We start from the raw sequence: 27,714 nt of genomic DNA, 5'->3' as shown, positions 1-27,714 counted from the left end.
AAACAATTCTAAAGGTTAGAATCTACTGGTTTTGATGATTCCTGAGGAAAAAAAGAGTAGGTATTGTGATTTTATCAGGAGGTAGGATTTCTACTCTCCGCCATCCTGTGCTCTATTCCAGGTAAAAATAAAAAGCCCAAAACCCCAAACTATTATGAAGATGGTGTTATAGATTCTAGCAAGAGCTCATTTCTATGAAGGGTAATTCTAGAAAGAGGAAGAGGACATCTAGTGGAGGACTGCAGAAGAATGAAGTTAGGAGTGAATGACAGAACAAATGTTTATTTAAAAATTACCCTTAATGTTGTTTCTCAGACTGTTTTCTTTAAGGAAAGATTCAATAATAACAACATAAGATCAGAAATCAGAAGACCCCAGTTCTGTTCTCTGTGAAATGCAATATGGGATATAAAGTTCCAAGTCATCCTAAATTCCTTGAGCCATTTCAATTCCTTCAACTGTCTTCTCAACTGAAAATTTCTGTAATAATATAACAATGGAAACTGCAGTCCATTGCAGATCTTACAGGAATGGATAGTAGGTTTTCAACAATAACAGCAGGAGGGAGTCAGGTTATGAATAGACTGGATGGGAGAGAGGAATAAAAATGTGATTGGATGCTATATCTTGGGTCTCTTGAATTCATGAATTTATATAGAGCAGGTAATGTTTGTCCTCCTCCCCTTTCAATAAACTCTAATTTATTATAGAATTTTTAGGACAATTACACATATAAAGACTCTACAGACAGTGTAGTGGCTTAAAAGCATGACTCTAGCATCAGAGAGACCCAGGTTCCACTTCTGATTGTACTACTTACTAGCTGTGTGACCTCTGACAAACTATCAACATTTACTCTCTTTAAGCAAAGTTTCCTCATTGGAAAATGTAGATGATATCTACTTCAAGGAGTTGTTTTAGGAATTAAATGAGATACACGCAAAGTGCTTGCAATAGCGTATGCACATAATAAGCGGTGAATAAATGGTATCTAGTATTATTATTCTAAAATAGCTAATTTCAAGAGAAAAAAATTGACAACTAACTGGAAATCTAAGCTCTTAGTACGTAGTTTTATTCTTGAGGATAAATTTGTAGAATTGGCAAGCATTTCTAAGAATCCTCATATAAATTAATAGATGATATTATGATCAGTTTACTGGTTAAATGCAATACTTATAAGATTCATTTTAAAATTTAATTACTGATACACACAACTGTGTATTAACACTATTCTAAACATACAGAAAAGCACAGAAAACAGTTTAACAACCATATTGACCATCTAGCTCAAAAAAAGCTAAACATTTTATAACACTTCACCTTTTTTTTAAAGAAATAAAATAAAAGATGTAATTGATCCTCCTGGGCTCCCTTTCAGAAGCTAATTTCCTCTCCTGCTAATCTCCAGAGGAAATCACTATCCTGAATTTGAATTTTATTATTTCCAAGTATATTTTTATATCATAATTACATATGTATCAAGAAACAAGGCAATGTTTTCAAATTTTATATAAATATTATAATGTACATAGTAACAATAAATTCTTCTGCAATTTGGTTTTTATATTCAAAGTTGTTTTAATGATTCATCCAATTTGATTCATATAGTTCCTTACAGTTCATTTATTTCAAACTCTGTATAATATTCCACTGTATAAATATATCTTTTTTTAGATAAATTTTTTACTCTGAGATCATTTAGATTCACATGTAGTTGGAAGAAATTATATGGAAAGATTCTGTCTGTCTGCACACTATCCAGTTTTCCCCAGTGGTAACCTCTTACAATAGTACAATATAGTGCAATATCACAACCTGACCATTGACATTGATGTAGTAAAGTATAAAATATTTCCATCACCACAAGGATGGCTCTTGTTGCCACCCTTTTATAGCCACACCTTCCCCCTTCCCATCATAGCCTCTTTAGCCCCCAGCAACCACTGATCTATTCTGCATCTCAATAGTTTTTTCATTTCAAGAAAGTCATATAAAAGCAATTACACAGTATGCAACCTTTTGGAATTGCTGGATCATACAGTAATTCTTTAACTTTGTGAAGAACTGCTTTCCATAGCAATTGTACCATTTTATTTACATTCCCACCAGCAAAGTTTGAAGGTTCTAATTTCTCCACATCCTCTCCAACACTTGGTATTTTCCTTTCATTTTAAAAATTTAATTCTAGCCATCTTAGTGAGTGTGAAGTGGTATTTCATAATGGTTTTGATTTGCATTTTACTTATGACTAATAATGCTAAACATCTTTTCATGTGCTTGTTGGCCATTTTTATATATTCTTTGGAGAAATTCCTATTCAAATCCTTTGACCATTTAAAAACGGAGTTGTCTTTTTTGTAAGAGTTCTTTATATACACTGAATAATACCAGATATTATCAGACATATGATTTGCAAATATCTTCTCCCATCCTGTGTGCTGTCCTTTCACTTATTTTTTATTTTTTTTGTAGTACGCAGGCCTCTCACTGCTGTGGCCTCTCCCATTGCGGAGCACAGGCTCCGGACGCGCAGGCTCAGTGGGTTCAGCCACTCCGCGGCATGCAGGATAGTCCCGGACCAGGGCACGAACCCGCGTCCCCTGCATTAGCGGGCAAACTCCCAACCACTGAGCCACCAGGGAAGCCCTGTCCTTTCACTTTTTTTTTTTTCCGCGGTACGCGGGCCTCTCACTGCTGTGGCCTCTCCCGTTGTGGAGCGCAGGCTCCGCGGCATGTGGGATCTTCCCGGACCGGGGGATGAACCCGTGTCCCCTGCATCGGCAGGCGGACTCTCAACCACTGCGCCACCAGGGAAGCCCTCCTTTCACTTTTGATGGTACTCTTTGAAGCACAAAAGTTTTACATTTTAAGTCTAAATTATGTATTTTTTTCTTTTCTCACTCATGCTTTTGGTGTAATATTTAAGAATCCTTTGCAAAGTCAAGGTCATGAAGACTTAAGCCATGCTTTCTCCTAAGAGTTTGATAATTTTAGTTCTTACATTAAGTCTCTGATCCATTTTGAACTTGTGTTTATATATGGTGTGAGGTAAGGAGTTCAATTTCATTCTTTCGTGCTTCTCATAACTTTATATTTGTGTGTGTGTGTGAACAAAAATTAAAAAATTTTAATGTCTTCTTTTATGGTTTGTACTTTCTATGTGTTAAGAAACCCTTCCTACTTCAAAGTGATAAATATGTTCTCCTGTATTTTCTTCTGAACTTCTAAAGTTTTGCTTTTCATTTTTAGATTTTATCTAAACTACTGAGAAATTTTCCTGTATGATGTGAGCTAAGGAAGGAATATTTTCTTTCCACATGGAAAACCAGTTTTGACCCAGCATCATTAATTAGTTATTTCTCTACTGATTAAAATGTAATCTCTGTCACATATCGTGTGTGTGTATTTTTTTTCCGGGTGCTCTATTCTGTTCCACTAATTGTCTATATCTACAACTAATACTGTGGCTTTGTAATATATCGTATTTACTGTGGCTTTGTAATAAATCTTAAAATCTGATAGGACAAGTCCCCTCAACTTGTTCTTCCTCAAAATTGTTATTTTTGTCCCTTCATTCTTCCACATGAATTTTACGATCAGCTTGCTGATTTATAGATTATCCAGGGTGAATTGCATCAATACAATATTGAGTCTTTCCATGAACATGGTATTTCCATTTATTCAGATTTTCCTTATGAATATCATTATTTTATGATTTTCTTAACAAAAGTCTTGCATATATATGTTTATTGGGTTTATTTCTGAATACCTTATAGTTTTGTTTCTAGAGAGAATGGAGCCTTTTTCCTTTAATATTATACATTCACTTGGTTGGAACTGAGTATAGTAATGCTAGCAATTTTTATGTTGGTCTTTTATCTAGCAACTATACTGAACTTGCCTAATAGTTACAACACTATATACATTTTCTTGGATTTGCTGTGTAGACAATTATGTTGACTACAAATAGGACAATTTTGTCTTTTTATTCGTTTTCTGTCTTTTGGCTAGTATCTCTATTAGAGTGCTGAAAAGAAGTAGTGAGTGGCATTCTCCTACAGCTTAGTCATTAAATATATCTTTTATAGGTTTTTGATAGATATCCTTTATTAGATTAAGGTCCCTTCTATTCCTACTTTGCTCAACATTTTAAAGAAATTCCTGAATGAATGTTTTTCTATGCTTTTATTTGTTGAGATTTTAATGGTAATGTGAAATATTACATTAACTTTTTAAAAATTTCAAACCACTTAAGAGTAAACTTCCTAAGATATATCATACTGGCCAGTTTTTATTTAGATTATAAACTGATTTTCTTTACCAGTTGTGTCAGTATGTGAAGGTGGTTCATATTATTTTCTTGTATTACTCTTATCCAGTTTTGATAATATATGTATTGATATATAATCCTAAAAAATTGAGTTGCCCTTTGTGTCCCTATTTTTTATCTTCCTTATGAATATATTTTGTGGTTTTCTTAACAAAAATCTTGCATATGTTTATTGGGTTTACTTCTGAATACCTTATGGTGCTATTTCTAAACTGAATAGAGCAGGGGACAATTTTCAAAAGAGTAAGATTAACTGTTTCTTGAAGACTGGTAAAACTTCTAACACTTAGTGTATGCCTCATGTCATTTGTTGAAACATAGGTTTGATTATTCAATTTTTAATGGTTTTTAAGTTAATTAGGATATCTATTTAAGTCAATTTTCCTATTTTATATTTTTTAAAAAGTTAACCACTCCATCCCAGTTCTCAAAAATTTTCAAATGGATCTCAGCATTCCTGATTTAAAAAGTTGCAATCTGTAGTTATAACTTTTTCTTCCTAGTATTTATGCTTTTCCTTTTTTCTTCCTTGATCAACATTATTAGAGGTTTTGCTCTATCTGTTGTGTGCTTTCTAGTTCATTAATTCTGTTCTTCTATTACTTCCTTTATGTTGTTTCTATTATTATCAGCGCTCAAATTTACCTTATCTTTCCTGTTTCTTGGATTGAAACCTTTACTCATTTATATTTAGTTATATCTACTTTTAAAAATATATGTCTAAAACTGTAAGTTTTTCTTTATGCATTGCTTTAGTTGCATCTTACAGGGTTTGTATATAGTACTTTCATTTTTGCTCAATTTCAAGTATTTTGTAGTTTTCATTGTCACTGCCTCTTTAATCCATGAGATATTTAGAAATTCATTTTTAAGATTTCCTAGTATTTTTAAAACTTTTTATTGTGATTTCTAATTTAATTTCATATAGTCAGAAAAGATGGTTTGTATGCTATTATGTAATATTTGAGACTTCCTTTTTAATCTAATACTGTAACCAATTTTTGTAAATATAACTGGTATCTTGAAATGAATCTAGAATCATCCATATATACATAATCAAACCTGTTCATTTTCTTATTTTAACTTCTATAGCCTTAATCTTTTTTCTGTTTGTGATAGAGATGCGCTACAATTTCCTATCATAATAGTAAATTTTTTTCCATTTCTCGTAATTGTGTCAGTTTCTATTTCTTATATTTTGAGGCTTTATAATCAGGTACACATACATTCACGATTGTTATCTTCATGACATTGTCCCTTTTCCTATTTAGGCAGTGTTCCTCTCTACTCTAATGTCCTCCCCACCAAGTTTACTTTTCCTAATTATATCAATTGATATTTATATACTAGCTTCCCTTTATTTGTTTTCATATGTTGACTTTTCAATCCATTTATTTTAAATATTTCTGTGGTTCTGTTTTGGGTGTGTCTCTATAAGCTGCAAAAAATGGACTTTTAAAAATAAAACATAAGTACTTTCTTTAAATAGGCGAGTTTCATCAGTTTACATATACTGAGTTACTAACATAGTAGTATAATGTAGTTGGATTTATTTGTATCATATTACAGTCAGCCCTCTGTATCTGTGGGTTCCACATCTGCTGATACAGAAGGCCAACTGTACTATGCCATTTTAAATGAGGTTACTTGAGCATCCAGAGATTTTGATGTTGGAGAGAGGATTTCTGGAACTAATCCCCCATGGATACCAAGGGATGACTGTAGTTTGTTTTCATTATCACTGTTTTTCTTTACTTCATTATTCTTTCCTATTATCAGTGGAAAAGATTAAAAAGTGTTCCTACAGTTATTGTACATTGTAAGATATAGGTAGTATTTCTATTGTTTTGGTGATTTTCCTAAATTTTTTTTTTTTTTTTTTTTTTTTTTTTGCGGTATGCGGGCCTCTCACTGTTGTGGCCTCTCCCGTTGCGGAGCACAGGCTCCGGACGCACAGGCCCAGCGGCCATGGCTCACGGGCTTAGTTGCTCCGTGGCATGTGGGATCTTCCCGGACCAGGGCACGAACCCGTGTCTCCTGCATCGGCAGGCGGATTCTCAACCACTGCGCCACCAGGGAAGCCCTTCCTAAATATTTTAAAATCAAATATATAGTTTGTTATTATCTATAAATTTGTCTAAATTTTAAAGAGAGTTTACAGTTGTTCAGTTTTTCTTATCTTCTGAATATAAGCCCATTTTATGTGCTGAGAAGTTTAGTTTACCTTCCCTTTTAAATTAAAAAAAAAAAACAGTTTGGTTTTTAAAATATTCAGTAGCTTGGGCTTCCTGGGAGCACAGCAGTTAAGAATCCGCCTGCCAATGCAGGAGACACGGGTTTGAGCCCTGGTCCGGGAAGATCTCACATGTCACGGAGCAACTAAGCCGGTGCACCACAACTACTGAGCCTGTGCTATAGAGCCCGCAAGCCACAACTACTGAGCCTGTGTGCCACAACTACTGAAGCCCACGCACCTAGAGCCCATGCTCTGTAACAAGAGAAGCCACCACAATGAGAAGCCTGTGCACGGCAACAAAGAGTAGCTCCCACTCTCCGCAACTAGGGGAAAGCCTGCGCGCAGCAATGAAGACCCAATGCAGCCAAAAATAAATAAATAAGAGAAATAAATTTATAAAAAAAAATTCAGTACTTTATAAAATTTACTACTACATTTCTCAGCATTATTAGTTCTTGTATTCCTCAACTTTCCTCTGAGTACAACTTTCCCTCTTGCTGAAGAACATCCTTGCTTTTGAGTCTAGTTATGTATATTCCATTTTCTTTTTGTACTTTTTGACTTCTATATGCTTGAAGCAACACTGAGGGGCTGTAGTGAAGTTTAAATTTAGCATATTATTTTGCCTGAAAGTCTTAAATTTTTTGTTTTACAAACTCGACCCTGAGTTTTAATAAAAGATATAGTTGATTTTGGAATGAGAACAAAGCAAGAGCTAGAAATTTCAGAATGACTATCCATGCTAACTTATAAGGGCTAACTCAATATTTTAGCACTTGAAATATCAAGGAGAAGGTTACCATTTTTGAACCCTATGATATCTGAATCATCTAGGTCCTGGATTTGATTTTTCTATTCACTTCATCCCTCCTATTCTAAATAATTATGCACAATTACCATATACTGAGTAGCTGTATGAAGCTGGTTAGCTAAGTATTTCAGGGAAGTTATTTTATTTAACTTTCAAAAACTCCTGAGTCCTATTATCATCTTTCTTTTACAAATATAGATTGAGAGGTTTAGAGGTGTGAAGTAAATTGCCCACAGACACATACAACTACTAAGTAGCAGATTTTAGACTGGAACACAAGTAGTTTGACCTCCGGTCCAAGTTCTGTGGCCTCTTCATTGATAAGATAGTCAATTAAGTGTCAGCTGTGGGATCTGTTTTTTATAATGATGAGAAACTACTTTTTCTAAGTTTCGTGAGATAATGGAAACAAATGTTGACAATGACCCTTTGAGGAAGAGGCAATATAGTTGTGTAGTCAGCAGTTAATGTCTATGTTAGCTGGAAACAAGAATTCAGATTCCAATTTTAATTCAAATGTCGGGCCTTCTAGATGCAGACATTTTTGGTGTATAATTACTTACCTCTGCTAAGTCTTCAAAGCAACTTCCTACTAATGGATGGGGACTGCCTTCATCTGTCATTTCTACAGTATCTTCTATATGGCCCAGTAACTTTACACTAAGTTCATGTATATCCACTATACGACTAAATATATTTTCTACATCCTGTTGGGATGAAAAACACATTAATTCAGTTAGGTTGTATAATAAAATAAATTTTGAGCCAATAAGTCATTTTATAATCATGAAATTTAACATGGCAGATACAGTGAGAAATTTTAACAACTTACAAATATAAGTAAAAGACAAAGAATTCCTTTGGCAATGAAGTATAGTCTGCAAAATACATTTCTCTAGGTCACTGGTTCTCAAACTTTTTGTTCTCAGGACTCCTTCACACTCTTAAAAATTATTGAAAACTCCAAAGGGCTTTTGCTTACTATATTAGAAATTATTCACTATCAACATTTACTACATTAGAAATTAAAACCAAGAAAATTATAAAACATTTAACTCATTTAAAAATAACAATAAAGAGTTCTTTTATGAAAAGTAACTATATTTTTCTAGAACAACCAAAAATCTTAGTGGGGAGAATGGCACTGTTTTACATTTTTGCAAATCTCTAACACCTAGTTTAATAGAAGATAGCTGGCTTTTCATGTATATTTCTGCATTCAATCTGTTGTGATATGTTGCTTTGGTTAAAGCATATGAAGAAAATCTAGCTTTACAAAGACATGTAGTTGGAAAAGGGAGGAGTCTATTCAAATAACTGTGGATACTCTTTTCTTTTTCTGCATAGTTTCTTGACTGAGATATGTCACGTACCATAAAATCCACCCTTTTAAAGTGTACTTTCACATATTCACAGCCTGTTCAATCGTCACTACCATCAAATTCTAGAACATCTTCATCACCTCAAAAAGAAAGGCTGTAACCAGTAGTAGCCCTCTCCATTCTTCCCCTACACACCCATCCCCAGTCTCTGGCAACTACTAATCTACTTTCTATCTCTATGGATTTGCCTATTCTGGAAATTTCACATATATGTAGTGAATATCTTTTTATGATATTATACAAGTCAATAAATGGTGACTTCTTAATGGTTAGTTGCAACATAGAATCTTAAACTGTATAAATTTTGTACATTAAAATCCACTGGTCTATTTTGAACTTTGAATGGATGTTTTACCCAACTGTGATTTTGTAGTGGAATTGCTAGGTTGTATGGCTAGCTTATGGTTAATATTATATGAAATTACCAAATTATTTTCCTAAATATTTATACCAGATTACATTCTCACAAGCAATGTGGGAATTTTACATTCCCAAAAGCAGTTGTTCCACATTCTTTTCAACATTCAGTATTGTCAGTCTTTTTAATTTTAGCTTTTCTAATGAGTGTATAGTAGTGTCTCATTATGGTCTTAATTTGCATTTTCCTTATGACTATTAATGTTGAGCATCTTTTGATGTGCTTTCTGGTCATTGGTATACCTTCTTTTATAAAGTGTTCAAATTTTTTGCCCACCTAAAATATCAGGCTGTTTTTCTTATTATTGATAACTGCAAAAGTTCTTTATATATTGTGAATACAAACCCTTTGTTAGATATATGTAATTCAAACAGGTTCCTACAATCTGTGGCTTACATTTTTATATTTCTGACAATGCTTTTCAAAGAGCAAAAGTTTTTTTCATTTTAATGAAGTTTAATTCATTAATTTTTAATTTTATGGTTCTTGATTTCTGTGTCCTAAGAAATCTTTGCCTATTCTTTACCACTTTCTGTTTTTAAACAACGTTATTAAAATATAATTTACATACCATGTAATTCATCCTAAAGTGAACAATTCAATGGTTTTTTACTATATTTACAGATTTGTGCAACTCAAAATCTACTACTTTATTTTTTAATGTCTGTTCATTGCCATAACAGTGAGTGAATACCAGTCTCAGCCTCTGTTGTGAGCACCACTTTTCCATCAGTCACCTGTGACTATGTAGCTACAGTTCTAGAAATTACTAGAATGCAACTCCCTTAGACAATCTCAACTGTTCTCATTTAGTATTTCTCCAGGACCCAATCAGGTTGGTTTAATTATTACTGTAAGATCAGTAGTCCCTTCTCTAATTTTCAGTTATTGGCACCTTCCTTTGTGCTCCCCAAAATACTGTTGTCATACTTCTGTTTATGGTAATTACCACACTGTACTGCAATTTAATTTAAAGTTTACATTTCTGTCTTGACTGGACTAAACTTGACAGAAGAAACGGTTTTTTATTCATCTTTGAATTCCCATTGCCAAGTATGGCATCAAAAATATAGGCAGCCCTGATGAAGTGTTGGTTCAACGATGCAAATGAGTCAAATAAAACATACAAATCTTCCACCTAAACAAGAGGTTTTATTCTTTGGAGTACATGGAAGAGTCTGTGAATTCATTTGTACTTACACAATCAGTCTAGTTTAGATTTTGTCTTTTAATTTCTGATGTTTAATTTATCAAAACTGTTGTAGCAACTTTATTTTTGATCACAGTCATGATAAATTAAATCCCACTACTTTTAAAAAATGGACCAATTAGCAATCATGAACTATACAAATTCAAATTTGAGTGGTCATGTAAAATTAACAACACATGCAATGATATACATTTATTCAATGATACTTACATTAGCTGAAAACAATTTTGAATTGGAGACAAAGGGCTCTCTAAAAACTTTTATAATTAAATTAAGTTCCCTTATGTATTGTCGAATTTCTGCCATAAATGCTTTCACCAAATCATAATAAGTTTGCTCTCCTGAGGTGGAAGGCTCTTCATCAGTTAAAGATAATATATTTATATCTTCTACATCTTGATGAAACATATCCATCAATACCTACAGTCAGAGATAGAAAAAAGTATAATAAAATATGAATCTGTAGTCCAACTTGAAGTTAAGCACTCTAAGCTATTATTTGAATACAGTTCTTAAATGATAAGCAGACACACAATTACCTCTTCTTGGAGAGAATGTCATTTCCACCTCCACAGCTTCTCTAAGACAAAATTCTACACCAGGTATCACAAACTGCCTCTTCCAAGTTCTCTGTCAATACAAGTATCTGTCTGTCTGTCTGTCTCTCTCCCTTGTTAACCGTGTATTACTTCTAATTTGTTTCCAAATCTTGTCTTGGATTTCTCTTAGTTTCCTCTGTTTCATAACCTTGACATCACCACTTCATTCCAGGGCCTCACATAATTCATATTTGAATAATTCCTACATTTTTTGTGATTGATCAACATAAGTCCTGGTTTTTTTCCCAAGAAGTCTACTATTACTACTCTTGCTAAACCTTATCTTTTCCCTCCTGTGAACTTTGACATCATTATCCCTATAACACAATAAAATATTTTATCTTGTATTACTTTCTGCTTGTTTCACAAATATAAGTACCCTTTCATCAAATCTACAGTCTCATTCTATATTTCTTTTGCATCTCTTCTCTGTGTGAGCACGTACTACATGCTCAGAAATATTTTATCAATTCATTTAAAAGTATCAAATATTTTATATTCACTGAAAAATATTTTAAAATCAAATATTCATTAAAAAATAAAAACATTTGAAATCCTTCAGATGAGGTGATTTTCACATTCTGAAAGAATATACTAAAATATATTTAAGTGGATTCGGCAATCAGAAAGAATATTCCGAATCAATAATAGTTGGAAAAAAGGGAGTGAGACACTTCATCAGAAAATATTTTCTTTTATGAAAATTCATTTTTATTAAATAAAATTACTGAGGCAGTACAGTGCAATGACTTAGACTCAGATCTGGAGTTCACGTCTAGGCTTTGATACTTCTCAGAAAATTCTAGACCAATTTCTTTATCTCTCTGAACTTCAGTTTCCCTTTTATAAAATGTAGATAAGAGCATCTACCTTAGAGAGATATCATAAGGACCAAGTGAGATAAGTTGCATATATGTTTAACTTTCAATAAATGTTTGCTCTTAACATAATCATAATAAAACCATACAAGTAGTATCTAAAGAAAGCTAGGCAATGAAATTAAACTCTCAAGAGTTTAGTATTGGGTTGGCCAAAAAGTTCCTTCATTTTTTTTTTGTTTTGTTTTTTTGTTGTTGTTTTTTTTGTGGTACGCGGGCCCCTCACTGTTGTGGTCTCTCCTGTTGCGGAGCACAGGCTCCGGACGCACAGGCTCAGTGGCCATGGCTCACGGGCCCAGCCGCTCCGTGGCATGTGGGATCTTCCCAGACCTGGGCACGAACCCATGTCCCTTGCATCGGCAGGCAGATTCTCAATCATTGCGCCACCAGGGAACCCCATCCTTCATTTTTAAGTAAAAATAAAAGATACATTTTTCATTTTCACCGAGAAATTTATTGAACAACGTATTCACCCATTTTGTTCCACTACCTTCGGCCATTTTTCAGGCAACTTCATAATTCCACCTTCCCAAAACTTTTTAGCTTTTTGAGCAGAGAACTGTTCCAGGTGCCTTTTACAGTCATCCAGGGAATTGAAATGTCTTCCATTCAGAGAATTTTGTAAAGACCGAAATAAATGGAAATCCGAAGGTGCAATGTCTGGTGAATATGGTGGATGAATCAGAACTTCCCAGCCAAGCTGTAACAGTTTTTGCCTGGTCATCAAAGAAACATGCGGTCTTGTGGTATTCTGATAGAAGATTATGCATTTTCTGTTGACTAATTCTGGACGCTTGTCGTTGAGTGCTGCTTTCAGTTGGTCTAGTTGGGAGCAGTACTTATTGGAATTAATCATTTGGTATTCCGGAAGGAGCTCATAATAGAGGACTCCCAATCCCACCCTATACACAACATCACCTTGTGTGGATGAAGACTGGCCTTTGGTGTGGTTGGTGGTGGTTCATTTCACTTGCCCCACGATCTCTTCCATTCCACAGTATCCACTTTTCATCACCCGTCACAATTTGTTTTAAAAATGGAATGTTTTAATTACGTTTCAGCAGAGAATTGCAGGTGGAAATATGGTCAAGAAGGATTTTTTTCACTTAACTTATGTGGAACCCAAACATCAAAGTGATTAATATAACCAAGCCGGTGCAAATGATTTTCAATGCTTAACTTGGATATTCTGAGTATGTCGGCTGTCTCCCGCATGGTATAATGTTGATTGTTCTCATTCAATGTCTCCATATGATCGCTATCAACTTCAAATGGTCTACCCAACCGCGGAACATCGTCCAGAGAGAAATCTCTAGCTGGAAATTTCCCAAAACCACTTTTGACATGTTCAATCAGTCACAGAACCTTCTCCATACAATGCACAAATCATTTTTTGTGTTTCAGTTGCATTTTTACCTTTCTTGAAATACAGCATGATAGGCCGAAAATGTTGTTTTCTTACATCTTCAATATTAAAATGGCTACACAAAAATTCACCAATTTTGATAAGTTTTTTTTTAATGCACACTGAAATGACAGCTGTCACAATACAATGTAACAAAACTGTTTCGAATGAAGTTAAAGACAACTAAGCGCTACTAGAGCCATCTTACAAATCAACTTTTTGACCAACCCAGTATTTTTACATTTTTGAATATTCTTTTCAAGTAAATCCATAATCTTCTAAGTCTTCCAATCTAAATAAAAATTTAAGAAATTCACTAATAAGATTATTACTGTTATTAACCCTACATGCAGCAACACATAAAAAGAAAAGCTACATGATATACTTAAATATTGTAATACTATATATATATAATACTTTATTTACATAAAGTGATATCTGGAGTTCTTGCCATAAGATTACTAAAAGTATGCCCTAACAAACAATATACAATTTTATTCTGTCTGAGTAGTATGTTAGCACCCAGTAAGTCATGAATAAAAATTTAAGAACAAAACATATAGATCAGTATCCTACCTTATCAGCACACATTGCCACTTTAATATCTTGTTTTGTAATTTCATAATGCCGTATATTTCGCACATAATTCCCCACCAGCTTTAAAATGTCTGCAGAAATGTATTCTAATACTGCTACTATGTAAACAGAAACCTGGTGGTCAATTTTATAACCTAGGACCTCCTGAAAAATTAAAAGAAAAGCATGTTTAAAATTATTTACTATAAATTTGACACACTGATGTTTTAAAAAGTGTATATAGTTTAGCTTAACTTTTACTGAGGCCTGTGATTATCAACAGCATTTAATTTTAAGTAGTTCATCTATGAATAATATACATATTGCTATTTGAAAATATAAACTAAGAAAAGGTAAGGCAAAATTACTTATGATTATGTAAAATACTTAAGAAGTACAGATAAGTAAATAGATAATCCCTAAACTAGGAAGGGAAGCCCAAGTTTGGGGGAGGGGAAAAATGCTCATTGTTACCTAATTCAGAATACCTGGAATTAACAACGACAAATGAGGGTTTTTTCCTTTATGCAGAACAAGAGTTAATATATTATTGGTATCTGGGAATATCTACTATCCTTATACCTCTATCCTTCTTTCCAAAGGAACCTGGGCTTCCTAAAAACACTAGTGATACATTCATTCCTGGTATCCGGGCTGTTTCTATGGAAAAAAATTCATGCTATGTCTTGCTGAACAACAGTGGTTATTAAGGGCATATTAAATAGTCCTATTATTAGACTTCAAAGAGAGTATGGGCTTTTGTGGGGCTGACCAATTCCTACAGGAAAATAAATTCTATTTTCTAAACAATCCAATTATGAAAAAAAGTCAAAATAATAAGTTTACTTATATATTTTATAACTTTAAATGGAGTATAATCTATAAAAATATTGAATCACTACGTTGTTCACCTAAAACTAATATAACATTGTAGATCAACTATACTTAAAAAAAAAAAGTTTACTTATAAGTTGGGAACAGGTTGCATTTACCTTTAAGAATATGTAAAAACGATTGTTTATAGTGATATGGATATATTAATAAATTGAAATGACACAATTAGACCCTAAAATGCAACATTTAGAATCATTAATACAGCATGCACATACCTCAATTTGTTAATTCTCTTAAAATATAATTCAATGTATGGCTATAAAAATCATGAAAAGAGAATTATAAAGAAGTGCAATGACTAACAGCTTAGTAATTTTCTATAACTTGAACTTACTTCCTCAGACCAGTTAGTTAAGATATAGGTAGATATTTCTATTCAAACAACAAAGGACAAAACATAACCTTTTGATAGTCTTAATCACCCAAGTGTTCAGCCTTAAATCTTGTACAAGATCAAACAGACTTGGATTTCCTAATGCTATTCACTTAGAGTCCTGTGAACTAAAAGTTGCTTAATCACTTTCTGCCTCAGTTATCTCATCTACAAAGTGGGGATGATAATAATTAACTCTGTTGAATAATAAAACTTAAAGATAATGTATGCAAGCATTAGCATTTTACTTGTATTATAGTACACACAAAATTATTGATATCAGAAGTATTATTAGGGTCTTAATTATTATCATACCTATATTTTTGATGTGAGAGTTAATCAAGTTTGTTCATTGTATTAAATAAAAAAGAAATCACATTATTAGAGTTTCCAGCAGTTATTTTTTCTATTAGTTCTGGAGAGACTCAACTGACTGACTGACTAATATAAATGACAAATAGGACTAAATAGTATAGGTGATCTTTATGGAATTTTTGTTCAGAGATTACACATAGCCCTATGGCAGTCACACAGAGGTCCCTACACATCTAACTATGTGAAGGATTTATAGGGACACTTAGGTCTAGCCAACAAAAAAAGGAGTTTTACAAGGTCTCTTTGAGGTTCTAGTAACATCTGAGATGAACAAAATCCACAATTATAACTTTTCTCAGTGCTTTCAATTTGCTTGATTATTACTGTTGGTATGAAATTACTTTAAGTAATGTTGTCCAACTTACAGTTTCCTATTATATCATCCCTCCCCATAACATAAATTCCTGGAAAAATTAAAATGAGAGAATGTCATCTTCAGTTGACTCTATTATCCATAAAATATACTCTTTGTGTTTGAAAATCATGGGTTTTATTTTGCTTTTAAAAGGCAAGGAGGAAGTATTTCAGCTTTACCTTTAACAAAGGATGAATTTTTTCTACTGGGAGAGATAAAGGGTTTCTTCGCTTCCTCTTTTCAATAGCCGACTGGGCATCAGCTATTGCCCACTTATCAATTGGATGAGGGAAACTTTTTTGAACACGTTCCTTGGAAAATAGGAAAATAACAACTAAGCAACCAATATATTAAATAGTGCTTTTCACTTACAATTTACTTTTAAAATCAAAGAATACCAAAAGCAGGCTTTTCACATGTAGTATAATTTATACTACAAACATACCTAAGCTAAGAGAAAACCATAACTGCCAATGTACTAGTTTCTTAATTACGCAAGAGACTAAATGTCCCTTCTATTAACTAGGGGAAAAATCACATTCTGAATTTCAACTTCACTGTGATAAAGCTAATGACAAGAATGAGTAGATGCTATTTAAAATATTACTTATATAAAATTTCAAGCAACAAGACCTAAGCTCAAAAAGAAAATATGTAAATCCAGTTCTCATCTGTCCTTTCTTTCAACACCAATTACAAGCTAAAACAGCATTTTCTACTTGAAACTTCTAAGAATTTTTTCCTTTATCCATCATGCAAAGGTACTTGACTTCAAAACTATTTATAAATCATGGAAATCAAGGGTTTACATTAGTAACAGCAACTTTGATACACTGTACCTTATCATTAGAGTTTGAATCTTCCACAGGTTATTAATTTTTATCAAGATATTTCATTTTAATCCAGCAGTTATCCGGTTAGAATTTCCATTGAAGGTGAAAGAACTCATGTTAATGTAAAAGCTGAAGTTCCCGACTTTAATAAACTTAATATAATTCAATTCAAACAAAAGGTACTTTCACGCTCTGAAGTTTTAAAAATCCACTTTCAGGATACCATAATTAAAACCAGTAGAGGTCGCTATTACACAGTTTTAACATGTATTTTAAATTGCTCCATATTTAGTTAGTAACATATAAAAACTGTTTAACATCACTCCTGATTAAAGTGTAAATTAAAAGTTTTGTCAATCGCTATTAAGATGGAAAGTGAAAAAGAGATTGCTATGTGATATTCTGTGGAGGGAAAGGAAACATTGATTCCAGGATATGTTAATAACAAATTTATAAACTGAAAATAGTTTAACCCATTCAAATTTAAGAAATTTTCTCTTCATCTATGTTCAAGGATAAGTCAGCTTCTAAATATAAGAAGTGATCATTTAAAATCTAATGACAGAAATTATTGTAGTTAAAAATGGAGTTTACAGGGCTTCCCTGGTGGCGCAGTGGTTGAAAGTCTGCCGGCTGATGCAGGGGACACGGGTTCGTGCCCTGGTCCAGGAAGATACCACATGCCACAGAGAGGCTAGGTCCATGAGCCATGGCCGCTGAGCTGGTGCGTCCAGAGCCTGTGCTCCGCAACGGGAGAGGCCACAACAGTGAGAGGCCCGTGTAACGCAAAAAAACAAAAACGGAGTTTACAAACATTTTCAAATGTCTAGTTGAAAAGCTATTTGCTAGGATGCTATACCCTCATATAATAAAGGCAATACAAAGGTCCAAAATACTGGGGGAGTTCAGCAGGTGAAAAAGGACTAATAAAGGAAGGAGGAAAAGGGTGGAAAAGAATGTCCAAAACAAGAATTCTTTTCCTTTTTTCCAAGTCAATACTATAGACTTGATAATCCAAAAATGACAAGAGATTTAGGACTAACTTTACCATGATTCCCAATTAAAAATTTCATACTGATGGGTTTAACCCATGGTTAACTGAATAAATAGGTATAGCCATGATTACAAACCTTATAATAGTATAGCCCTATGGCTGACTAACATTTTATTTTGTGGGGGGATCTCAATGCATAGTAAGAAATAGTTAAGTTCTTAATACATTTTACATTACATCCTTATACATCACATACATAGTACACTGGAACAAAGTTTCATAAAATAAAACCTTTTACTATAGGCAATGTACTGATTTTTCCTATTCATTTATAAAAATGTTAGTTGGGCATAAGGGGTGATGACCTAGAATCTAAAAAGCACTGGTGGATAGTGGTGATAGAAAGCAAGAGCATAGAACAGAAGCTGAACTCAATCTAATAATTCTAAATACATTTAACATACATCTTTGAAGAAAAATCATCAGTAGAATTACAAGGCAAACTGTAGGCAGAGGCTGAGGTAGAAGAGAAAGAAAACAGAACAGCAATCCTTGCCCATCTCAATTTTATCAACCTAACTCCAAGTTTCTCTATTGTTTTGAGAGAGAAGGGGAAGGAAAGTCAGGAATGCTAAAAGAGAAGGCAAGAAAGGGAAAATAATAATGATGAAGAAAACATTTTAAATTTACTTATTAGTGTATTACTGGACTGTATATTTATGAGGTATTACCAAAGGTCATGGGAAAGATTAGTAGGGTCAAAAAAGATGCCTTGAATGTGGAAAGGCCAGACTGAAAGAAATACTTTGTCTCTTGTAGTGGCAAATTTAATTACAATTTTAGAGCAAAATAAAATTTACTTTTACAATTATCTTATATAATTTAAGGTAAAGAAGCCCAAGGAGAAATGATCAATGAAAGATTCATGAATTAACTAAAGTCTATTACTTTTTCAAGATACTCTTTCAAGATGCCACTTTCAAGATTAATAGTTTTGTTTTACATTGAGAAACTCCACCTTGATTGATATTTAGTGGCTTTGGGAAAAATAAAAGAGAGCTAGGTTTGCAATTCAGCTCTGTCTCTTATTAGCAGAACCTTGTCTTTTCCTTTACATAATGAAGGTATCTAAATAGACAATCTTGATGATCAATTCCAATAGAAACATTCTAGGATCTATAAAAATTCTTACACATGCACTTCAGTGTAAATATTCAGACCTGGAGGTACTTTTGAAGTGCTATTAATAGTAATAAAGGCTTAGAATGTATAGGAGAACTTTTTTTTCTGTCTAGAAAGGTAGAAAATATTGTGAAATCACTTGGGAAATCAAAATGTGAATGGCAAACTTATTAGAAATTACAAAGGTTCTTTAGGATGTGAAGGAAAAGAAAGAAACTTAAAGAAAAATGAATGGGAAAGGAAAAGCAAACTTTTAAAATTTAAGGATTCAGCTCACAGGGGGAAAGAAGTCTAAGATAAAAGGAAGAGAAACAAAAGGGATCCAAATTGGAATAAAAGAACTAAAACTGTCACTGTTTGCAGATGACATCACACTCTACATAGAAAATCCTAAAGACACTAACAGAAAACAACTAGAGCTCACCAACGAATTCAGGAAAGTTGCAGGATGCAAAATTAATATGCAGAAATCTGTTGCATTTCTATACACTAACAATGAAAGATCAGAAAGAGAAATTAAGGAAACAATTCCATTTACCATCACATCAAAAAGAATAAAATACCTAGGAATAAACCTACCTAAGGAGGCAAAAGACCTGTACTTCAAAAAGTATAAGACACTGATGGAAGAAATCAAAGAAGACACAAACAGATGGAAAGATATACTGTGTTCTTGGACTAGATGAATCAATATTGTCAAAATGACCATACTACCCAAGGCAATCTACAGGATTCAATGCAATCCCTATCAAATTACCAATGGCATTTTTCAAAGCACTATAACAAAATTTTTAAAAATTTGTATGGAAACACAAAAGACCCTGAAAAGCCAAAGCAATCTTAAGAAAAACAAATCTGGAGGAATCAGGCTCCCTGACTTCAGACTATATTACAAAGCTACAGTCATCACAACAGTATGGTACAGGCACAAAAACAAATATAGATCAATGGAACAAGGCAGCCCAGAAATAAACCCACTCACCTACAGTCAATTAATCTATGACAAAGGAGGCAGAAATATACAACGGAGAAACGACAGTCTCTTCAATAAGTGGCGCTGGGAAAACTGGACAGCTACATGTAAAAGAATAAAACTAGAACGTTTTCTAACACCATACACAAAAATAAACTCCAAATGGATTAAAGACCTAAATGTAAGACCAGATACTATAAAACTCCTAGATGAAAACATAGACAAGACACTCTCTGACATAAATCGCAGCAATATCTCTTTGGATCCCCCTCCTAGAGTAATGGAAATAAAAACAAAAATAAACAAATGGGACCTAATAAAACTTAAAAAGCTTTTGTACAGCAAAGGAAACCATGAACAAAATGAAAAGACAAAGTACAGAATGGAAGAGAAAACATTTGCAAATGATGAGACTGACAAGGGATTAATTTACAAAATATACAAACAGCTCATACAGCTCAATATCAAAAAAACAAACAACCCAATCAAAAAACGGACAGAAGACCTAAATAGACATTATTCCAAAGAAGACATACAGATGGGCAAAAGGTACATGAAAAGATGCTCAACATCACTATTAGAGAAATGCAAATCAAAACTACAATGAGGTACCACCTCACACCAATTAGAATGGCCATCATCAAAAAGTCTACAAATAATAAATGCTGAAGAAGGTTTGGAAAAAAGGAACCCTCCTCCACTGTTGGTGGGAATGTAAATTGGTGCAGCCACTATGGAGAACAGTATGGAAGATCCTCAAAAAACTAAAAATAGAGCTACCATATGATCCTGCAATCTCTCTCCTGGGCATATATCCACAGAAAACCTTAATTCAAAAAGATACATGCACCCCAATGTTCACTGCAGCACTATTTACAATAGCCAAGACATGGAATCAATCTAATTGTCCATCAACAAATGAATGGATAAAGAAGATGTGGTATATATATACAATGTAATTTTACTCAGCCATAAAAAAGAATGAGGGCTTCCCTGGTGGCGCAGTGGTTGAGAGTCCGCCTGCCGATGCAGGGGACGTGGGTTCGTGCCCCGGTCCGGGAAGATCCCACATGCCGCGGAGCGGCTGGGCCCGTGAGTCATGGCTGCTGAGCCTGCGCGGCCGGAACCTGTGCTCCGCAACAGGAGAGACCACAACAGTGAGAGGCCCATGTTCCGCAAAAAAAAAAAAAAAAGAATGAAATTATTCCATTTGCAGCAACATGGATGGACCTAGAGATTATCCTACTAAGTGAGAAAGACAATTATATGATATCGCCTATATGTGGGATCCAGAAGAAAGAAAAAAAGACATAAATGAACTTATTTCCAAAACAGAAAGAGACTCACAGACACAGAAAACAAACTTATGGTTACCAAAGGGGAAAGGGAGTAGGAGTGGGGATAAATTAATAGGCCGGGATTAACACACTACTCTGTATAAAATAGATAACCAAGATGCAAGAGGGAAGAGATATGGGGATACATGTATACATATAGCTGATTCACTTTGTTATAAAGCAGAAACTAACACACCATTGTAAAGCAATTATACTCTAATAAAGATATTTTAAAAAAAACAGATAACCAACAAGGATCTACTGTATAGCACAGGGAACTATACTCAGTATTATGCAATAACCTATAGGGGAAAAGAATCTGAAAGAGTATGTGTATATATATATATATATATATATATATATATATATATATATATATATATATATATATATATATATATATATGAAAAATAAAAAAAGGAGTCCAAGAAAGCCTGAGTTAAATGAGAGGAAAAATATATCAATGTCCTAAGAAATTAAAGTTGGTTAAATACACAGCACACAGGTGAGAAAGGGAAACAGGAAAAAAAGATATTACAAATGGAAATCAGTCTAGTCAACCAGAGAGAAATAAAGAAAAAGTACCATTATGAAAGAACAAGACTCAAGAAATTTCAAAGAATATACTTATGGGGAAGTTCCCTGGAGGCACAGTGATTAGGAGTCTGCCTGCCAGTGCAGGGGACGTGGGTTCGAGCCCTGGTCTGGGAAGATCACACATGCCACAGAGCAACTAAGCCCATGAGCCACAACCACTGAGCCTGTGCTCTAAAGCCCGCGAGGCACAACTACTGAGCCCGAGTGCCACAACTACTGAGCCAAGTGCCACAACTACTGAGCCCGCACGCCTAGAGCCCATGCTCTGCAACAAGGGAAGCCACCGCAATGAGAAGCCCATGTGCTGCAACGAAGAGTAGCCCCCACTCGCCGCAACCAGAGAAGGCCCACCAGCAGCACTGAAGACCCAACGCAGCCAAAAATAAATGAATAAATTAATTTTTTTTTAAAAAAAGTATACACTGGGCTTCCCTGGTGGTGCAGTGGTTGAGAGTCTGCCTGCCGACGCAGGGAACATGGGTTCATGCCCGGGTCCGGGAAGATCCCACGTGCTGCAGAGCGGCTGGGCCCGTGAGCCATGGCCGCTGAGTCTGCGCGTCTGGAGCCTGTGCTCGGCAACGGGAGAGGCCACAACAGTGAGAGGCCCGCATACCGCAAAAATAAATAAATAAATAAATAAAAATAAATAAATAAATAAATAAATAAATAAATATATACACACACTTATGGATAAACAACAAGGTCCTACTGTATAGCACAGGGAACTATTATATTCAATATCCCATAATAAACCAGAATGGAAAAGAATATGAAAAACAATAAATGTATGATTGAATCACTGCTGTACAGCAGAAATTAACACAGTATTGTAACTCAATTATACTTCAATAAAACAAAAAATTTTAAATAAATAAAAATATACTTTATCAGGGATATATCAGAAAAAATACTACTGGTTTTACTTCTACTTTTAAAACGACTAAATATACAAAATGAGGAGAGGGAGAGCAAACCAGATTGGAGGAATTTTTATACACTATCTTTTAAAACATTATTTTAAAAAGACAGGACCAAATAATATATACCCCTTCTCTGCATTCCCAGGGAGTTTATATATACTACCTTATTCATCTGGAACACTGCCTGACAAATAGTGGATACTCAAATATTGGTGCCATGGATTAGTGAACATTAGCTACATCAACAAAACAAAATCCCATTCATTTGAACTATGATAGTTCATAGTCTGTAATAATCTGTAGCACAATTTATCAAAACTTTTAAATTAGCATAAGCAAGATTATAGATATGTATGTAACCCATTAGTTTTCAAGCACTTCTGAAGTATCTATTTTCCTAAAACTATAGGGCAACTAAAAATCACTTTTAGTTTTTCATTGAAACAAATCCCCTAGGGGCTGAATATTAAGCAAGAATTGCTACCCTACTCTGAATTATGCTTATACTTTAAAGTAATCAAAATGTATTCTTTAGAAGTAAAATTCATATATTCCACTAAATCAGACTGCTCTATTTTTTAAAGCACATTTTTTATATGGCCTTCAAATTAATTTTTTAAATGAATTATCCCTTACCTCAAAATTTATTTGAAGGGCTTGCTAAAGTCATGGCCCTTATTATTTTAAAAGAAAGCTCCATAAATGCATTAAAGAAATTAAAGAAAATTATTTACTGATAAAAGAATCTAAAGACACTATTATATTCATTTAAATATCTCCAATCTCCATATTCTTAAATAAATACCCTTCCAGGAATGGTACACAAAGAAGGGTATTTGACTATAGATTGGAAAAGAACTAGATTTCCATCTTTTAAAAAAATCTGTTCTACCATTCTGCGGGTTAACTGTCTAATATATAAAACAAGGAGAACAGTAACTACTCCACAGGGTTGTTGGAAGGGCACAGAAATGTCTATAACAGTACTCTGAAATTACAAGGCCTATTATACAACTGATTGCTATTTCTATTACTGTCATATATTCTCTTTCAAAGAGTCCATTCCCAACCACAATATCAGCTCACTGGAATATCCCATGGCTACATCTATTTTAAATGTCCAAGTTACTTGCTTAAAAATAACACAACAGGGCAGAGGGTAAATATCTTCAATATCTCAGAAGTTTTCTAAGTATTAAAAAGCTATGAAATATCCCTTATTATCTAGAATTGTGAGTACCTTCATAATGATTAAATCTGTGCCAAGTGGAAGACTGAGAGACTCATTAGTAATTTTTGAGAATTCATGGAGATCTCCTTCAATACTGGAAAATTATGTTAGTTTTTATATTAATGAAAAGGAGAAAATTAGATAAACACAGGTACAGTACAACATTATTTGGAAAGAACTGAATTTGAGTTTGTAGTGTTTTCAAACTAGCAAATACGTGGAATATACCAACATCAGAATGATGATGCGATCTGTAACCCCATTCTAATACACTAGGTATAGGACTGGATGCTACATTTTATCAACACTGTGGGAGAACCTAATCAGTGTCCAAAAGATCAAACAGAGTTGTTAACAAAGAGAGTCAGGCAACCATTTCTATTCAAGATCTACTCTGAAAGCCCAATGTTAATAAGTACCTAAAGGAAATTATGAATAAAATGTATTTTACTTATAATTCAATGGAAAAATGGGATAATAATGTATAGACCTACTTTGAATTACTTTAAAAATCAAAGTGAATTACTATTCCATAGTACACAATCTTTTCTACATCCACAATCTCTGTAACTTAGTATTGCTTAATATTTCTTTGCCTTAATTGAAATCTGGATCTCCCCTAAAGACTTCTAGAGCAGGAATTGCCCTTGTCCCAAAACCCACATGAAGGTGGATTTAGCATCTTTTCCACTCCCCAAACTGATTCTGGAATATCACTCTTCCACTCTCATGTAAAGTCCTGCCATCATCCTGTGTGACTTTATTGTTTAAATTAAGGACACATAAAATACTTTGACCTCTTAACTCCTTGAACATTTCATTATAGGGACCTTCATGTCTAGTCCAGCTACCACCACATGGCCACATCCTGCTTTTGTAACTATGTTACTTTAGAAATCCTAAATTCTAACAACTCTGTTTCTATTCTTCTATTTCTATCCCTCAGGTATTCTAGTGTTATCAGCTCTCTGATCTTATTGGGAAATCCAATACTGTTCCCTCCATGTTTTGCCAATCTACCTTTCTCTCTCCTACCTGGCAGAATAGTTTAGTAGAATTTATGCCCAGGAAGCTTAGACTTTCTGGGTTAGAGTCTTGGCTTCACTACTTACTAGCTGTAACCATGGGCAACTTATTTAACCTCTCTGTGCTTCAGTTTCCACATTAATTCACTCAACATATACTTTCTGAGTGCCTTCTCAGTGCCAGACAATATTTTAGGTGCTGGGGATTTGGTAGTGAACAAGACCTTATATTCTGAACCTTATATCTTATTAAAGGAAAAGACAGCAACATCTTCATGGGGTTATTAAAAACTTTGAATGAGGGCTTCCCTAGTGGCGCAGTGGTTGAGAGTCCGCCTGCCGATGCAGGGGACGCGAGTTCGCGCCCCGGTCTGGGAAGATCCCACATGCCGCGGAGCGGCTGGGCCAGTGAGCCATGGCCGCTGAGCCTGCGCGTCCGGAGCCTGTGCTCCAGAGCGGGAGAGGCCACAGCAGTGAGAGGCCCGCGTACCACAAAAAAAAAAAAAAAAAAAAAAAAAAAAACTTTGAATGAAACATAAACATAGAAGTGTTTAAACCAGTGTATGATACTATAGCAGGCACTCAAATATCAGCTGTTTTTAAATTTCACTTTTTTCCTTATCCAATTTGATTCTCTGATGCTCTTTTCAGCTAAGCTTCCTACTGAATACAACTATATATCTCAGTCCCTCACCCCTCAGGGGAACAGAGCAGGGCCTGGGGTAGACAGAGATACACCTCCTCCCCAGTCACTGTGTACTGCAAAATCATTATTACATTCTAGTGTGTTGTGTCCTGAAAAGGGTTGTAAAGCACTGCTACTACCAATTTCCACAATTCTCTTGCCCTACTGTTCTGCCATTATATATCCATGGTGAAATGCCATTCAACTCAACCATCTTTTTTGTGCCCACACGAGTACTGCAAAAGAAATGTCACAAAAATACAAAGATTTGTATACTATACATTCAAGGTCTTTAAAGTCAAACGATCCTTCATCATTGCCAGAAGACTCCTTTTGTATTTCCAGCTCTATCTCCCGTTTTCTATAGTTGGTACTCAAGCCTCCTTTCTTCTCCTCTCAATCTTGACTCCTCAAAAACTCCATTTAGATGGCTCTTCTTCTGAGAAGCTAACCTTAAGCCCCAAAGCCTGTTTTATTAGTTTACCCATTTTTTCATTTCCCACATATCCTTGTCTCATAGTACATCACATTATGTTATCGCCCATATACCTACCTGTATCTCCACTAATCTATAAGCCCTAAAAAGACAGGAGCCATGCCATCTTTGTAGGAGATTACAGAACTTCCTTCCTAGATTTTTAGATGTTTCCCTCCCTTCCAATTGGTGGAAAGTGGTTCACTTCTATCTAAAAAACACCTAGCAACTCAAGATCAAAGGATTAATTGAAATGTTTTTGAAATGATAGCTGGCTTTAAAAAGCAAACAAATAAAAACACTTGACATATTCCACTCGTAAAGGTATATGTGTCATTCTAGCATCAAGAAACAGTGTTTAGAGGCCAATAAAAGTTCATTTTAGATTAAAAGCAAATTATGGAATAGTCTGACAGCAAAAACATATACAAGCTATCATACACTCAATACAAAGTTAAAATAAATCCAGTCATTATTTTTAAAATACCATATATATATTTTGTGAAACTGAAAAGCAAACTCTTTCCCCCTTCACTGACATTTCAATAAACACACATATTAGACACCAGGCAAAACTGATCATACCTCTACATCTGAAGCACTTCGGGGCTGAGCTTGGCACAGCATATTTAATAACTGCAAAATTAATTCTTCGACATACTGAAGAGCATCATCACTAGACTCAAGAGTAGGATGAACTTGCCCCTGAACCTATAAACAAAAAGCAAAGTAATTAAAATGTAGGCTTGTTTCATCTAATTAAACAAACGAAACAAGTAATTTTGTTTTTTTAAGTGTGGGTTTGTATTCAAGAACATGGTCTGGCTTGCAAATACAGATTTGAATGTTATGACCCAAGTCTGGAATTCTTAACCTTTTTCCCAGCCACGTGCACCATACGTGCTTATTAACATGTTTCTAGAGATTCAGATACTTAATTGCATAATTTAAATTTTTTTTCTTAAACCATGGTTATCCTGGAGTGTGGGAATATAGAGAGGGAGGGAGAGGCTGAGCTGGGGATAAAAGATGAAGTTTATATGATTTTTGCCAAGAACGAGTGGTAGTTAGAACACTTACTCAACATAGTGCTTGGGCAAAACTGACTTCCTATGGGCCCCTTGTTTAACTCTATCTTTCCTACCCAATGATAAAATCCAAAAGGGATATATCTTATTCACCAAAGTAACTCCAGCATCTAGCACTGTACATGGCACATAATACAAGCTTGATAAATGTCTGTTGAACACAAAGAAACCCTATATCAAAGGACACAAAATGGGCACTTTTGACAATGTGAGACTGTCTATGCTTCAGGAAGATAACTTGATGGTCACTCATTCATAAATGCCCAATAATCTTTATTTTCATTTTCTTTGACCATTTCTTTGGAGGCATCTTAGGCCACAGGTTTTTGTAAAATTTACATTTTAATAACCAGCATGATAGTCTTTACTTGTATCCCTTTGTTACTCACTATAGGTCAAAACTGTTCCCTACTTTAAAAAATGGCAGAAAAATCAGTTTCAGGAAACAAACAATACATGTTTTAAAATATGCTCAACTCTCTAAAGGACGGTAGAGCTCTCAGAGCTCTCATTGGACGAAAGTACACAG

At 34.3% G+C, this 27,714-nt stretch overlaps 1 protein-coding gene across 6 annotated transcripts in view; it reads right to left on the bottom strand.

The window, feature by feature from the left end:
• SOS1 (SOS Ras/Rac guanine nucleotide exchange factor 1) overlaps positions 1–27,714 on the bottom strand; it is a 156,226-nt gene that overhangs the window by 60,809 nt on the left and 67,703 nt on the right. For 4 of the 6 annotated variants that reach the window (XM_067007727.1, XM_067007728.1, XM_059078807.2 and 1 more), the window contains exons 2-6: positions 26,683–26,808; positions 16,025–16,156; positions 13,849–14,013; positions 10,601–10,810; positions 7,944–8,087 (exon numbers count right to left, since the gene is read on the bottom strand). In XM_067007727.1, the coding sequence (XP_066863828.1) occupies positions 7,944–8,087; positions 10,601–10,810; positions 13,849–14,013; positions 16,025–16,156; positions 26,683–26,808 (777 nt within the window). The remainder of the gene's footprint in view (positions 1–7,943; positions 8,088–10,600; positions 10,811–13,848; positions 14,014–16,024; positions 16,157–26,682; positions 26,809–27,714) is intronic. The other 2 variants (XM_059078809.2, XM_067007726.1) reach the window with 2 other exon arrangements.

This window comes from Kogia breviceps, chromosome 11, assembly GCF_026419965.1.
Source record: "Kogia breviceps isolate mKogBre1 chromosome 11, mKogBre1 haplotype 1, whole genome shotgun sequence".
Classification (NCBI taxonomy): Eukaryota; Metazoa; Chordata; class Mammalia; order Artiodactyla; family Physeteridae; genus Kogia; species Kogia breviceps.
Note: the sequence above shows the minus strand (reverse complement) of the source record. Positions and strands in the feature narration are given on the sequence as shown.